Here is a 16116-nt window from a genome sequence, read left to right on the forward strand (position 1 = left end):
AAAATATTGGGGACAAAGAGATTAAAAAAAAAAAAGAATGTCTCGAAGAGAGTAAAGTGCAAGTGGTCACGAAGTGAGTGGTCTGTGGTATCTCTGTGTGTGCCTGAGAAATGTGTGGGCACACACACCACTACTCCCACCCCCATACCCTTGGACCAAAAGCCAGTACAACCATATCTTCTGAGATATATCCAGGCTTTTCCTTCTGCATTCTCTAGTTGGTTTCACCTTCGGCCCTGGACAGTCATGTTGGGTCTTTGCTGGAGAAAACTTAGGTTTTCCAACCACAGGCCTGCTCCACAAAGCAGCAGTTTCAGCTCCTGAGAAGTTCTCTCCTATTTGCACTCACTAGCAAGCCAGGGTCCCCTGGTCCAAGCCCGTCTCAAAGAAAAATGTCAAACCTTTCAAACTAGTTATTTTATTAAATGATATTAACACACATTTCAAAAGGATTTCATTGTTGTTGCTTCTAAAGCATGTACTTGTTTTGTTTTCCACACCGAACACGTGAGAATGTCAATCCAACATATCTATTTTAGATCTTAACAGGCGCCCCCACCCATTTAAAAAAAATAGTGGGGGAACTGGGGAAAGCAGTAATTTACAGCGGCTTCAAAACAGTAACAGCTGAAGCTCAATTCTGCAGGATTGAGAGCGAATATCCTGCCATTAGGAAGTTTATCGTATTCACATTATCTCGATAGGTTTGCTGTACCCATATGTATCACAAACATTTTATTCCTGGTATTGGAAAGTACAAAAGTCCTGTTCTCTGCTTATCTTCCCCTCCCTGGAATCAAACCAAATTCTATTTACTCTCAACTTTTGAGAGGGTAGAGGGGAGCAGGGAGAGAGCTCTCATCTAAGCTGACTGAAGAGTAAACTCTTTCAAAATACTTAAGGACCCTATTTCTGATACTGTATCACTGAACTTTAAGTGGTACTAGTGTATTCACAACCCCTACCAATTCTCTGTCTGTGATTTTACAGTGAGTACCAAGGACCTTACAACTTCTCACATCCTGCTTCCATATGAATCATGTCCTTGCTAAGACACACTATGTTATGCTTTCTTTAAAAAATATCTTGTTTATTTGTTTAAACTCAGGTTGAAATACAAAAGTCAGAGCATGGTCACGGAGTTTTAAATCACAGACACAGAAAGAATAAAACCCCTTTCTTTCATGTTATGAATACCAGAACTGTCTTTTTTGTTACACTATATCACATATATACACATTGTCATCTTCATTTACTGATGTAAATGTAAATTTTAAGATTTCCTTAAAATTAATAGCTGACAGTCTCATACAAATCCTCACTTCCATCCTAAAACAAACATATTGAGGATTTTGTGGCTTAAAAAACAAAAAAGTACCCCACAAAAACCCAACTCCTTAAAAGCCCATCTTTGAAACTGTACAACAAAGTTTTCCTTTCGTGTATTAACCATCATACTTTTGAGGACAATTATCCCACCCCAACGTTCAGGAAGCCACTTTCCTGACATCCCCACATTTTCTGATAAAAATTAAATGGTCAGAGAGCCTTTTCAAGTAAACACTACTTTTAGCTTAAACAAGAGCAGCAGAGAGAATTCACATTCTTTTATTCTAGAATGAAAAACATCCCATTTAATTTCTGCCAAAAAAAAAAAAAAAAACTATTTCAATTTTGAAAGTCAAATATAATTTCCCCACCTCCCACCCCATTTTCTCTTATGCTTTTCCCTAACAAATGTCTTAGGACTCAATATAACTATACTTTCTTTTCTTTGCTACACTACATACCCTATCCCACACATAAGGTCATGGTATCATGCATTTTTGTGGGGAGAGCTACAGGGCAGAGAGGGTTGAGGAAAGAAAGAACAGTTGGCTTAAGACCAGACAGGCATTAAGATGAATGACCTGCAGCATCCTAACCCCAGAACACATGGCGAGCCCAAATAAATAACAGAATAAATTACGCAAAAACTCCCAAATCATGATGTGCACCTGGTTTATGCTGCTCTTTCTCTGAAAAGCTCATTCTGAGAGAATCATTTTCTGTCACTACATTGCCCACCCTCCCCCATCTTTAATATTCCACTGGAGGAAAAAGCAACCCCATACATCCTATAGTTAGTTCTATACTAACTTGGAAGAAAATATGAAACTTGCTAGAATTCTCTGGAAAACTAAACACATACTGTTTTACTCATCTAGCTGGAGATTATCAGTGAGTATGCCTTGGGGTAAGACACTAAATTAAAAAAAAAATTGTAGTAAAGCAACATTTACTTTTCAGTGTTCCTAGATATAAAGATATAAACACTCAAAGTACAGTGATTGTCTACTTCCCAAGTACTAGATGTAGAAATACAAACAAGTCTTTCAGTCCAGGGAGAGGGAAAGCACTTATCTCGCATGTAAAACAACTAAGGGCAGAAATGGTCTTTATTTCCTACTGGGAGTGAGAGGTGGGGGTAAGACTTGAGCGTTGAAATGGGATAGACACGTTTGTATAATATAAAGGAAAATGCTACTGAATCTCCTCCTTTAAAATATCAAGAATAGGGGTGAATAACACGACTGAGGCAAGGGGAAAAGGAAGATAAAGACAAATATTTCTTTCTTTAATAGTTAACCTTTGTTGAAAACCACCAATAAATATCACTTACATTAGGGAGGCACCGTGGTAAAATTAATGTCTACTTCTTATACTTAAAAATGCAGGGATAATATTTCTGTTGCACCTTTGTATCAATAGTCAACTGTAGTGACTGTCTTTCTGGCCACAGCAGAAGAAAAACTGAGGGAGATAAAGTCAAAAAAGAAAAGCAAGAGGCATGAGCTTGGTGCAAGACATGTGAAACTACCTTGAAAACATTTCCTATTCTCTTGTTTACAAAAAACAGGCAGGTCACATCACACCATTAATGCTTCCTTTCCTTATTTTATATACTGTAGTCACTCCTTATTTTAACCTTGAGGCTGATTAAAAAAAGATTTTAGGAGAAGGGTAAAGAACTAAACTTCAACATGCCTTTAAAAACAAAACAAATAAACCTGACAGGTTCAAGGTCTCCCACATTTCCTCCCTTGCAACATCTCTTGGCTGTTAGCAGGACACAGATACACAGGGAAGGGAGCCGAGCTGGCTACAGCAGTTACTAAGCTGCAGAGAGAGGGGACGGGAATCCTTCCATTGACTACTTGATAAGCCAAGCCCAAAATAACATCCCAACATTGCACATGTGGTTATCTGTACTGATGGAAGTTTTATTTCAAATGTAATAATACTCTTCAATAGATGGGGTAAAATAAAGATTGTTTTCCTCCCCACTCCCCAATCCCCCAGCCAAATAAAGTGGCTTTGGTTGTGTTTCTTTTTTTTTTTTTTTTTTTTTTTAATACAAACAACTTGGGGAAGGTAGATAAGTGCAATGGGAGGGAGGATTGAATTGAATAGTAAAACGTAAGCATATGTGATTTCTTACTTTGGAAGAGAGGCCCTTTGTTATAATAAAAAAAAAAAAATCGAGAAAGAGAAAACAAATAAAAACAACAATAAACCAAACTCCTACTTCCATGTTCTCTAGACTGTTCAAAATGCCTTTCCCTTGGTTTCCATCAGTACCTGGGAGGGAAGAATGGGCGTTTTGGTGCAAAGAACGGAGGGCCCCTAGCAAAAGGTGGCCTGGGTCTCTTTAAACTGTGAAACGGGTCTCTGCTGAGAAAAGGTTCCCTAGGCCGAAAGTCTGGCCGGGGACTCCGTAAGATCATACCACTCCGGCTGATGGTGTCTCTGTGTGAGGGACCCAAGGGGGGGCCACTGCTGCTGTTGCTGCCTCCCCCACCTCCTCCTCCATGGGGTGGGCCCAGGTGTTCCAGAGAATGGGAGGGTAGGGTCAGGCTCTCTCGTACACGGCTAAGGCCAGGGCCGTTGAGGTCCCGTTGGGTGGGGCCCCCGTGGTCCCTGGGTCCTGGGAGTACCCCAAAATGCTCAGCCAGGGTCCCTTGAAGGAGGGAACTATGGTCCTTGGGAAATACTGCCACAGCCCCTGCCACTCCGTGCTCAGCCAGTGGTGGGGTTGGGAAGGGTACAACTCCAGAGTGGTCAACAGGGGGTGGAGGAGGGGGTGGAGTAGAAAAGGGGACACCACTCCCACCACTGCTGCTATGTTCCCCAGGAGGGGGAGGAGGAGGTGGGGTAGGGAAAGGAATTCCACTGTGCTCTCCGGGAGGAGGGGGTGGGGCAGCATGGGCCAGGGCTGCCTCCTTTGTGAAGGGGTTCGAAAGATCCACAGAGGATAGATGAGTGGGTGCATCTCGAGAGAAGATACCACCATGATCCTTAGGAGGGACAGGTGGGGCAGATGATGGCCCCACTGGCTCTCTCTGGAAGGGTGTCCCATGTTCCAAGGGGGATGGGGGAAGATGATGCTCAAATGTTGAGTTGAAACTGTTGGAACGAAAGCTGCCAACACTCTCCTGAAATTGAGGTGCCCGTTCCTTGTATGGTGCTGTTTTAAAGCCAGTGAGGCCTCCGCTGCCCCCACCCCCAAGGGATGCCAACTCAGAGGCACTTGAAGGGCCATTGTCAAAAGAGCTACCTGATGTGCTCAGATCAAACCAACCCACCCTTGAAGCCTCACGCCCATGTCCTCTATTTCCCTTCCCAGGAACTCGGATGGACTCTACGGTCTGGATCGGCTCCCCTGACATCCTCCTATTGGATGCATTGTGATAACCCAAGGTTTCTATAGGGGCCCCCTTTTCTTCTGTGCTATCAGGCAAGTCTAAGCAGGAGGAGGAGACGCGGGTTTCTATGCGGTAGTGCTCTTCTTGTTGCTGCTGATCAGTGGCGGTCAAGCTGGGTTGGGTGAGGTTTGAGAGACTGACACCATCACTTGGAGTGCCCTTGCTGGGGGCCTGGCCAAAATGCTTATCATCTGAGGGCTTACGTGAGGCGTTTTTAAGCATATTCTTAAATTCAATCGTCGACGTGGTGGAAATGGTGGAGGCCAGGACTTTCTCCACGCCTGATGTGGGTGGGTGACCCGTGGGAGCGGCAAGGGTGTTCTGCGGAGAGAAAAGGGAACGATGTGGGACTGGGTGAGGAGAGTCTGGGTACTGCTTCTGTGGCAAACTGAGATGGCCAGTGGTAGATTGAGACAAGCTATTGTGGTTGGAGTCAGGGGTGAAAAATGAATCATTCTTACTCGGTGATGGTGACCGGTCAGACCCAGGTTCATTCCCTCTTACGCTGAAGGCACCAAATAGCCCAGGGGAAGATGAGAGATGGTCACAGTTCTCACTAGAGTCCAGGAGGGCCCTTACAGATGGAGGGAAGGCAGACTTTACCCCAAATTCTTGGGCTCTGTGGCTATAACTGGACAGAATTGGCTGGTACTCGGTGGTATCAGACAGCTTGCTTGATTTCAGGATAGATTTGGCTGGTTTCTTCTCTAGGTTCATCATGGCAGAGGGTGGAGGCCCTGAATACTCAAAATCTCGGTAATCCTCATCCTCTTGGAAAGAAGTATCTGGGTAGAACTTTTCCTGTGAAGAGTCCATCAGGGAAGATGGTCTCTCCATTCCATCAGAAGGCTGCTTATAGGGAGATTCACTGCCCAGACCAAAGGGTCGATATGTAGATACAGAATTGGAGAGCTCTCGGGGGTAGCTTTCATCTCTCCCAGGGGGTGGTGATCTTGTACTGCTGGGTGTTGACGAACCAGGGCTAATGATCTTAGAAAGCAGGGACATAGTATCTACACTGCTGGATGTGGGCTTGTCCATCATCTCATCCTGGGTGGGTGTCCCACTCCGTTCATCCCGTACAGGGGTTCCATCAATGTTGTCGATTGAGGTGCTAGTAGGGCCACGCTGGAAGTCTGAGGGATGGCTCTCTGATGGGGCGCTGGACCCCAAACTGCTCAGGATTGGGATGTTTAAGTTTAAGCCACTGAAACCAGGATTACCTTTTAAGAAGTTGTGGATCTTCATTTCCAGGCTTGGGGAGGTGGACTCTGACTCCAGCTTTGGCTTGGAGACCTCTGAAGATTGGCACATGGTAACTTCAGTAGGTGGGGCAGCAGGGCTAGTATTGTGGGTAGCTGTAAACCCCAAAGTGTTGGAAGGTAGTTTAAAAGTAGTGCTTGGGAGCCCTGGGCTTTGCGCAATTGAGGCCTTGCTGGCTGAAGTTGAAGAGACTTCAGAAGTTGATGAGTTAGGAGAATAGCTGAAGCTTTTGGGAATAAAAGGTTGGGCACTGGAGGGCAGATTTCTTCCCTTTATGGTAGAGACTGTGGTGTTGGCAGGGGAGGCTGAAGTGCTCTGTGAGGCAGCTTCACTGGCTGGAACTGGGTTCCCAGTAACACTCTGAAGTAAAGATGACAGGCCTGAAGAAACAAAGATTAGAGGGGTTAAAAAGAACAACTCCCTACCATACAATGCAAACAATGTAGGCTAATCAGATATTCTCATTCATTTTGGTGGGAACCAGACAGACAAAGTGTAAGGCCAAAAGGAATCCAGACCAAACAAGCAATGGCTAAATGTCACAGAAAATACAGGGCCTATTTATCAATAAAGAGCAAATCACTGAAATGTTTCCAGTACAGTCCAGAAATAAGCCCAACATGGCACAATAAAAGGCAACAGGAAGGGTGAGATTTTAATGTCAGAATCATTCATAGTTTAAGTTAGGCTCAAAGCAGGAAAAGAAAGGAGGCAAAATTATTCTTAAAACAACACTTTAAGCCAGGTGGAAATGTTTCTCTAAATGCAAACAGATCTGTTCTACCTTTCCTGTCCAACCTTCAAACCAGAATTATCTCTAATAAGTTAATATACATTGTTATTTTCAAGAGGGAGACAGGCAAATGCAAATTTCAGAAATTTATCTGAACAGCAAACACCTTTTTCAAGAAGCATCTCTTGGTAGACTGTTGTTACTTTTTGAAAAACAATGCTTTCAACCATCCGTTTTGGTTGTAAAATGTAGCTATAATAAACATACACCACAAAGACTTACAAAGACAGACCACCAGGGACACTGGTCCTTTCACAAGAAAACACACAATCCCCATTTTATAGTGTGGAAAATCCAAGGATTATTTAGTCCAGATTGACAATGATGAAATTTAACTGTGTTCACTGACAGTCAAAACTTTCTCAGAAGCACTGAGAAAGAATTCTTGGGGCAAAGGCTGAAATTCAACAAAGCAAACTGCTCCTGTAGAAAATTTTTTAGAAAAATATTTGACAAAAAGATAACAGAAGGTTCTATAAATTCAATCATATTTTTAAAAATTTACCCAATTCCTGGTCACAAATGAACACTTTTGGCTGGGCACGGTGGCTCATGCCTGTAATCCTAGCATTTTGGGCAGCAGAGGCAGGAGGACGGCTTGAGGCCAGGAGTTTGAGATCAGCCTGGGCAACATAGAATCTGTCTCTAAAAAAAATTTAAAATCACCTGGGCATGATGGTGCATGCCTGTAGTCCTAGCTACTCAGGAGGCTGAGGCTGGAGGATCACTTGTGCCCAGTTCAAGGTTACAGTAAACTAACTATGACTCTGCCACTGCACTCCAGCCTGGGTGGCAAAGTGAGTCTCTGTATTTAAAAATAAATTAATTAAAAAAATTTTTAATATACATTTCACCCAAATTTATAGCTTTTAGTCACTGAATACACTAAAATTGTTCCTTAGTAATTATATGATTAAAGAAAATACTTCATGTGATACTTCAATTAATGTTTCTTCAAAATTTCAATTTTAACCCATATTCTAACAGATTTGGCCTAAAGAATTTCAAGTCCCCTCCATCCTTGTAACATTTTAAAGCCATTTATTTCTAAATAATGTTGGATGGTCTTTATTGTTATCCAATATTCAATAATATCCAAACAACTGAAATAATGTTTACTTTAGTTATGATCCTCCTGAAGAAAAAAAAAAATCCATGTTTCATTCCGAAAAGTTCCCAAGCCACATAATTAATCCCTCCTAATAGTTTCCTTTTTTTTTCTTTTCTCTTTTTTTAAGAGACAGGCTCTTGCTCTGTCACCCAGGCTGGAGTGCAGTGGTGCAATCATAGCTCACTACAGTAACCTCAACCTCTTGGGCTCAAAAGATTTTCCTGCCTTAGCTTCCTGAGTAGCTGGGACCACAGGTGTACGTCACTATGCCCAGCTAACTTTTTTATTTTTAGTAGAGACAAGGTCTCACTATGTCGCACAGGCTGATCTCAAAATCTTGGGCTCAAGTGATTGTCCTATTTCAGCCTCCCAAAGTGCTGAGATTACAGGCATGAGCCACCATGCCCAGCCTGATTTAATTCTTAGTAATCATTGTTCTCACAAAACCCAGAAGTCCTCAAACACTAGAATGTGACATATGATAATGTAATATGATTTTTAGAAGATATTTCAGCATATTTTTCAGATATTTTGGGATAACTTCTTCAAAAGAACATCTTTTTAAGATAGATATACTACTCAGATTTCTGGTAATAGGTAAAATTGTCTCTTACCACTAAATATTATTTATTGTTCTCCAATCTTTTTTTTTTTTTTAATTATTTTTAAAAATTCTTAAAAACAATAGAGATGGGGGTTTTGCTATATTGACCAGGCTGGTCTCAAACTCCTGGCCTCAAGTGATCCTCCCATCGTGGCCTCCCAAAGTGTTAGGATTACAGGCATGAGCCACTGTGCCCAGCCAAAAGTTTGCTCTTTAATCATAACAAGTCATACTCTGCTCCTTTGCCCACTGAAGTCTCTCTTTTTTTGAGAAGGAGTTTTGCTCTTGTCGCCCAGGCTGGCTCACTGCAACCTCTGCCTTCCGGGTTCAAGTGATTCTCCTACCTCAGCCTCCCAAGTAGTTGGGGTTACAGGTGTGAGCCACCACGCCCAGCTAATTTTTTTGTATTTTTTTTGGAAAGACAAGTTTACCCTGTTGGCCAGGCTGGTCTTGAACTCCTGACCTCAGGTGATCCACCTGTCCCCAAAGTGCTGGAATTACAGGTGTGACCCACCACACCGGGCCTGAAGTCTCTCTTTTGTGTTATAAATCTGTCAATACCTAGGGCTGTGGATGACACAATCAGAACAAAGTTCTGGGATTTCGTTAACAGTCTTTGAGGAAATACATCTATTTAAGTTGCTAGATACAATCCTTTTAAAAGTCAAAGAGAATTCCACATTCCATAAGGAACCTAGTTCTGTTCAAATTTTGCCTCATCAGAAATTCCACATAGGCCAGGCACGGTGGTTCACACCTGTAATCCCAGCACTTTGGGAGGCCAAGACAGGCAGATCACCTGATGTCAAGAGTTCAAGACCAGCCTGGCCAACATGGTGAAACCCCGTCTCGAATTGCTTGAACCCGGAAGGCGGAGGTTGCAGTGAGCTGAGATTGCACCACTGTACTGTAGCCTGGGTGAGAAAAGCGAGACTCTTTCTCAAAAAAAAAAAAAAGAAGGCCAGGCAAGGTGGCTCACACCTGTAATCCCAGCACTTTGGGAGGTCGAGGCAGGTGGATCACATGAGGTCAGGAGTTCGAGACCAGCCTGGCCAACATGGCGAAACCCCATGTCTACTAAAAATACAAAAATCAGCCGGGCATGGTGGTGTGAGCCTGTAATCCCAGCTACTCGAGAGGCTGAGGCAAGAGAATCACTTGAACCCGAGAGGCAGAGGTTGCAGTGAGCCGAGATCACGCCACTGCACTCCAGCCTGGGCAACAGAGCAAGCCCCCGTCTCAAAAACAAACAAACAAGTAAATAAAAATAAAAAGGGAGAAAGCATAAACATGTCAAACTCTCAAACTGTCCCTGATATTAGTAGTACAACATGTGCTGCAGTCATCATCAATTCTTTATTGCTGATGCCAGTAGACAGGGCTGTGGATTATTACTTAATACTATTTAGTTCTGTGTAACAAAATTCTTCTGCACCTCCAGACAAAGCTCACTGTAACATGCTTGAATGATCCACTTACATAACAGTTTAGGAAACTGTTTTATACCACTCCTTTCATAGAGAGCAGGGTTTCTCAACCTCAGCACTATTGACACTTTGGGCTAGATAATTCTTTATTGTTGGGGCTGTCTCACACATTGTAGGATATTTAGGAGCATCCTCCTGGCCTCTACTCACTAGAGGCAGTAGCACCCCTACCATTACCCCAGTTGAGACAACTAAAAAGGTCTCCAGATATTGCCAAGTGTCCTCCCTGGAGGACTTTGGTTGAGACTACTGATATAGAGTAAATCACTACACTGAATATATTGTCCTGGTATTTGTAATTCATTTCATAATTACACTACGGTACTTAAAAAGGATTTCATTGGTATCTGGAGCGTAAGAGAGTAGAGAGTAGGAACGATTTATGAAAAAAGGTTAGAAACAGGCAGTGTCATACACAAAACATAATTAGTAAAGCTGAACAGAAAGGGTCAAATGAGATTATAGGTAGGTGAAAACAAAAATACTACATCTAAGACTAATAAAATAATAAATAAAATAATAAATAATGAAGCCTCTATGAAACATTAGGACACACAAAAAAGATACATTCATGTCTTAGAAAATCTTTTTTTTTTTTTTTTTTTTGAGGCAGGGTCTCATTCTGTCACTTAGGTTGGAGTACAGTGGGATGACCACAGCTTACTGCAGCCTTGAACTCCTGGGCTCAAGTGATCCTCCTGCCTTAGCCCCCTGAGTAGCTGGAACTACAGGCATGCACCACTATGCCCAGCTAATTTTTTTTTTTTTTTTTTTTGAGACAGAGTCTTGCTCTTTTGCCCAGGCTGGAGCGCAGTGGTGCGATCTTTGCTCACTGCAACCTCCCCCTCCTGGGTTCACACCATTCTCCTGCCTCAGCCTCCCGAGTAGCTGAGACTACAAGTGCCCGCCACCACGCCCGGCTAATTTTTTGTATTTTTAGTAGAGTCGGGGTTTCACTGTGTTAGCCAGGATGGTATCGATCTCCTGAACTCATGATCTGCCCGCCTCAGCCTCCCAAAGTGCTGGGATTACAGGCATGAGCGACTGTGCCTGGTCACATTTTTTGATAATAAATGGACCCTTCCTACTGTCTTTAGCTTTGGTTAACATTAAAATTAATAAAACTCAACATATATAAACCTGTATTAAAAGCTGGGACTAATATAGCCCCTAGGGTGTCACGGTGTAAGTGAAAGAATACTGAACTCCATTCAAGAAATCTGGCTTTCAGTCTTGGCTCATACTGAATAGATAGGTAGGTATGTGACCATAAGCAGGTCTTTCCACCTCACTGAGCCTTAGTTTCCTTAACTGAAAAGTAAGGGATTAGACTAGATAATACTTAGTCTCTTTCAGCTTTGACATTTTATGATTCTTCAGATGTCAGCTCATACATGATAAATATAAAAAGAAAAGGAGTGGTGCAGTGGCTTACGCCTGTAATCCTAGCACTTTGGGAGGCTGAGGTGGGTGGACTGCCTGAGGTCAGGAGTTCGAGACCAGCCTGGCCAACATAGCAAAACCCCGTCTCTACTAAAAATACAAAAATTAGCTGGACATGGTGGCAGGCACCTGTAATCCTAGCTACTTGGGAGGCTGAGGTTGCAGTGCCACTGCACTCCAGCCTGGGCGACAAGAGTGAAATTCTGTCTCAAAAAAAAAAAAAAGGATAATGACCACCAGGCGTGGTGGCTCACGCCTATAATCCCAGCACTTTGGGAGGCCAGGGTGGGTAGATCACCTGAGGTCAGGAGTTTGAGACCAGCCTGGCCAACATGGAGAAACGCCATCTCTACTAAAAATACAAAAATTAGCCACGCATGGCGGTGCGGGCCTGTAATCCCAGCTGCTAGGGAGGCTGAGGCAGAAGAATCACTTGAACCAGGAGGCAGAGGTTGCAGTGAGCCGAGATCACTCCACTGCACACCCGCTAGGCAACAAAGTGAGACTCCATCTCAATAAATAAATAAATAAATAAATAAATAAATAAATAAATAAAAAGAATAATGAATTAACTGTGTTATACATTTTATGGCTCTGGATTCATCAGAAATGGAATCCAGGATTAATTTAAGCCAGAGACAAACATTCACAATTCGAGTCCCTCTGGCACATGTCAGTTACCTTGCAGTGCAGGGGCTGACTGTGTCTGGGTTTTGGAAAGTGCAGACAGAATGCTCTCTGGGGTGATCTCCACCTTGGAGAGGATATTTGCCAGAGGGTTGTGAGATGTTGTCGTGGCAGGTGCAGGTGTTTTCAGGCCACTGGTGAGGTTGCTGGGGCTGGTGGGAGTTCCTGGAGAAGGTCTTGATGCAGGACTGACCCCTGGTGGCAGAAAGATGAACTCAAGAAAATGCAATTCAAAATGACTTCAATTCCCGATACTTTCCCCTCACTTCAATGAGTTTGATATATTTAACAGGAATTCTTCTGTGGTTGATCCACAAATGGTCCATCATAACATGACATGTACAAAAAAAAAAAAAAAAAAAAACCCTGAAAAGATTATCTCCTTTTACTTGGAACACCATTAAGACAAACAAGTATTGGCCAGGCGAGGTGGCTCACACCTGTAATCCCAGCACTTTGGGAGGCCGAGGCAGGCGGATCACCTGAGGTCAGGAGTTTGAGACCAGCCTGACCAACATGCGGAAACCCCGTCTCTATTAAAAATAAAAAATTAGCCGTGTATGGTGGCAGGCGCCTGTAATCCCAGCTACTCGGGAGGCTGAGGCAGGAGAATCATTTGAACCCAGGAGGAGGTTGCAGTGAGACAAGAGTTGAGACACAGTGAGACTCCGTCTCAAAAAAAACTGTTTATTAAGTGATTTTCATAGTTTTGAGAGCCCCAATATTTCTTATTTATTTTTAAAAAATAGAGACAGGGTCTTGGCTACATTGCCCAGGGTGGTCTTCAACTCTTGACCTCAAGTGATCCTCCCACCTTGGCTTTCCAAAGTGTTGGGAATTACAGGCATGTGCCACCACACCTGGACAATCTTTTTTCTCCACCAAATGGCACCTACAGTTCAGAGCCCTGTAGGTGCTCAATAAATACTGCTGGCTGACTGGATGCTGAGAGCCACTGCAGTTGTATAACTCAGCCACTGCATAATTTTATGTGACTGGTAAGTTATGTGCTTTCGAAATAGCTTTTAAAATGAGATTATTTAAGAAATTTCCTTTATATTTTTACATTTAAAAACACTGGGTTGATCTTTTAACACAGGAAATAAAATATATAAAGAGAAAAACATTTGATATTTTAAAAAAGATAAATATCAACAGATATTTCACAAAGAAACTTAAGTGATAAGCAAAGGAAAAGATTTTTAACATCTTTCATAGAAGAAATGGAAATTAAACAACTTTTTAAGGTTGGATTTGTAGACTGCACAAGGCAAGTAACTGGAGAAGGTAAGGAACAACAGAAGCTTTCATATATTAGTCATATAAAATAGCACTTTTTTGGATATCAATTTAGTTATATTAAAAGACTTTATTTTTATTTAGTTTTTGAGATATGGTCTCACTGGGTTGCTCAGGCTGGAGTGCAGTGGACATTCACAGGCGTGATCACAGTGAACTACACATCCTGGAATTCCTGGCTTCAAGTGATCCTCCTGCCTTTGCCTCTCGAGTAGCTGTGACTACAAAGTATCCCACCTTGCCTGGCAAAATTTATTTAAAAAATTTTGGGCTGGGTGCAGTGGCTCATGATTGTAATCCCAACATTTTAGGAGGCCAAGATGGGAGGAACGCTTGAGCCCAGGAGTTCAAGATCAGCCTGGGCAACATAGTAAGACGCTGTCTCTACCAAAAAACCCACAAAACTTAGCCAGATGTGGTGGTGCACACGTGTGGTCTCAGCCACTCAAAGGCTCAGGTGGGAGGATCACTTGAACCTAGAAGTTTCAGGTTACGGTGAGCCATGACTGCACCCCTGCACTCCAGCCTGGGTGATGGAGTGAGACCTTGTCTCAAAATAAATAAATAAATGGCCGGGTGCGGTGGCTCACGCCTGTAATCCCAGCACTTTGGGAGGCCGAGGCGGGCAGATCATGAGGTCAGGAGATCGAGACCATCCTGGCTAACATGGTGAAAGCCCGTCTCTACTAAAAATACAAAAAATTAGCTGGGCGTGGTGGCAGGCGCCTGTAGTCCCAGCTACTCAGGAGGCTGAGGCAGAAGAATGGCGTGAACCCGGGAGGTGGAGGTTGCAGTGAGCTGAGATCGTGCCACTGCACTCCAGCAGCATGGGGGACAGAGTGAGACTGTCCCAAAATAAATAAATAAACAGAAATAAAAAATAAAATTCCATTAAAAAGGTTTTATATACTTAACCCTTGCAAAGGGTTATTCATAAAACTTTTATCATTTACAGTTTTTTTTTTTTTGAGACAAAGTCTCGCTCTGTCACCCAGGCTGGAGTGCGGTGGCTCGATCCTGGATCACTGCAACCTCTGCCTTCTGGGTTCAAATGATACTTATGCCTCAGCCTTCTGAGTAGCTGGGATTACAGGTATATGCCACCACAGCTGGCTAATTTTTTCTTTTTTTTGAGACGGAGTCTTGCTCTGTTGCCCAGGCTGAAGTGCACTGGCATGATCTTGGCTCACTGCAACCCCTGCCTCCCAGGTTCAAGCGATAGTCCTGCCTCAGCCTCCCAAGTAGCTGGGACTACAGATGCATGCCACCATGCCCAGCTAATTTTTGTATTTTTAGTAGACAGGGTTTCACCAAGTTGGCCAGGCTGGTCTTGAACTCCTGACTTCAGGTGATCCGCCTGCCTTGGCCTCCCAAAGTGCTGGAAATACAGGCGTGAGTCACCAAACCTGGCCTAAATTTTTTTTTGTTTTTTTTTTTTTGAGACGGAGTATTGCTCTGTCACCCAGGCTGTGCAGTGGCACGATCCTGGCTCACTGCAAGCTCCACCTCCCGGGTTCACGCCATTCTCCTGCCTCAGCCTCCCAAGCAGCTGGGACTACAGGCGCCCACCACCATGCCCGGCTATTTTTTTGTATTTTTAGTAGAGACGGAGTTTCACCATGTTGGCCAGGATGATCTCGATCTCTTGACCTCGTGATCCACCCGCCTCGGCCTCCCAAAGTGCTGGGATTACAGGCGTGAGCCACCACGCTCGGCCATAATTTTTGTTTTTTTAAGTAGAGATGGGGTTTCGCCATGTTGTCCAGGTTAGTCTCCAACTCCTGGCCTCAAGTGATACACCTGCCACCTGCCTCCACCTCCCAAAGTGGTGGGATTGCAGGCGTGAGCCACCACACCTGGCCCTATAGTATTCTTCATAACAGTAAAAAACTGGAAACATACTAAGTGCCTAATAATAAAGGATTAGATAAGTTACCAAATGCTATGGAGCTATTAAAAATGATGTAGAGAAATATTTAATGATTCATAAAAACATTCAAGATACGTAATTAACTTTCAAATAGCTAGTTTTGAAACAGTATATGTAATACACTTAAATTACTTTTTAAAAAATTGTTACAAATATTTAATTCTCCAAAACATTCATATACACATATATTTTTAAGGGTAAACACAAGTGGTTTCCTTTGGGGTAACAGGATTATAGATATTTATTAAAAATTTTTTTTTCATTTTTAATTTTTTATTTAGAGATAGGGTCTCACTATATTGCCAAGGCTGGTCTCGAACTCTTGGCCTCAGGCAATCTACCATCTCGGCCTCCTAAAATGCTGAGATTACAGGGATGAGCCACCATGCCTGGCCTAGATATTTATTTCATTCTCTTTGCTTATTTTCCAATTTTTCTATAATGACCCATTATTGGATTGTTTTATTTTTTAATTTAACAATTAATTTAGCTGGGTGCAGTGGCTCACGCCTGTAATCCCTGCACTTTGGGAGGCCAAGGTGGGTGGATCACCTGAGGTCAGGAGTTCAAGACCAGCCTGACCAACATGGTGAAATCCCATCTCTACCAAAAATACAAAATTAGCCGGGCATGGTGGCACATGCCTGTAGTCCCAGCTATTTGGGAGGCTAATGCAGAATTGCTTGAACCTGGCAGATGGAGGCTGCAGTGAGCCAAGTTTGCACCCATTGCACTCCAGCCTGGGTAACATGAC

At 43.1% G+C, this 16116-nt stretch overlaps 1 protein-coding gene across 10 annotated transcripts in view; it reads right to left on the reverse strand.

The window, feature by feature from the left end:
• Positions 1-402: 402 nt before the first annotated feature.
• Positions 403-16116, reverse strand: part of RPRD2 (regulation of nuclear pre-mRNA domain containing 2) — a 112834-nt gene continuing 97120 nt past the window's right edge. For 2 of the 10 annotated variants that reach the window (XM_054474462.2, XM_054474461.2), the window contains 3 exons: positions 12128-12328; positions 5969-6388; positions 403-5066 (listed from right to left, as the gene is read on the reverse strand). In XM_054474462.2, coding sequence (XP_054330437.1) covers positions 4978-5066; positions 5969-6388; positions 12128-12328 — 710 coding nt within the window. In that variant the 3' untranslated portion in view covers positions 403-4977. Of the gene's footprint in view, positions 6389-12127; positions 12329-16116 lie in introns of all 10 variants that reach the window. The other 8 variants (XM_054474459.2, XM_054474458.2, XM_054474455.2 and 5 more) reach the window with 5 other exon arrangements.

The sequence above is a fragment of the Pongo pygmaeus genome, chromosome 1 (assembly GCF_028885625.2).
Source record: "Pongo pygmaeus isolate AG05252 chromosome 1, NHGRI_mPonPyg2-v2.0_pri, whole genome shotgun sequence".
In the NCBI taxonomy this organism is placed as follows: Eukaryota; Metazoa; Chordata; class Mammalia; order Primates; family Hominidae; genus Pongo; species Pongo pygmaeus.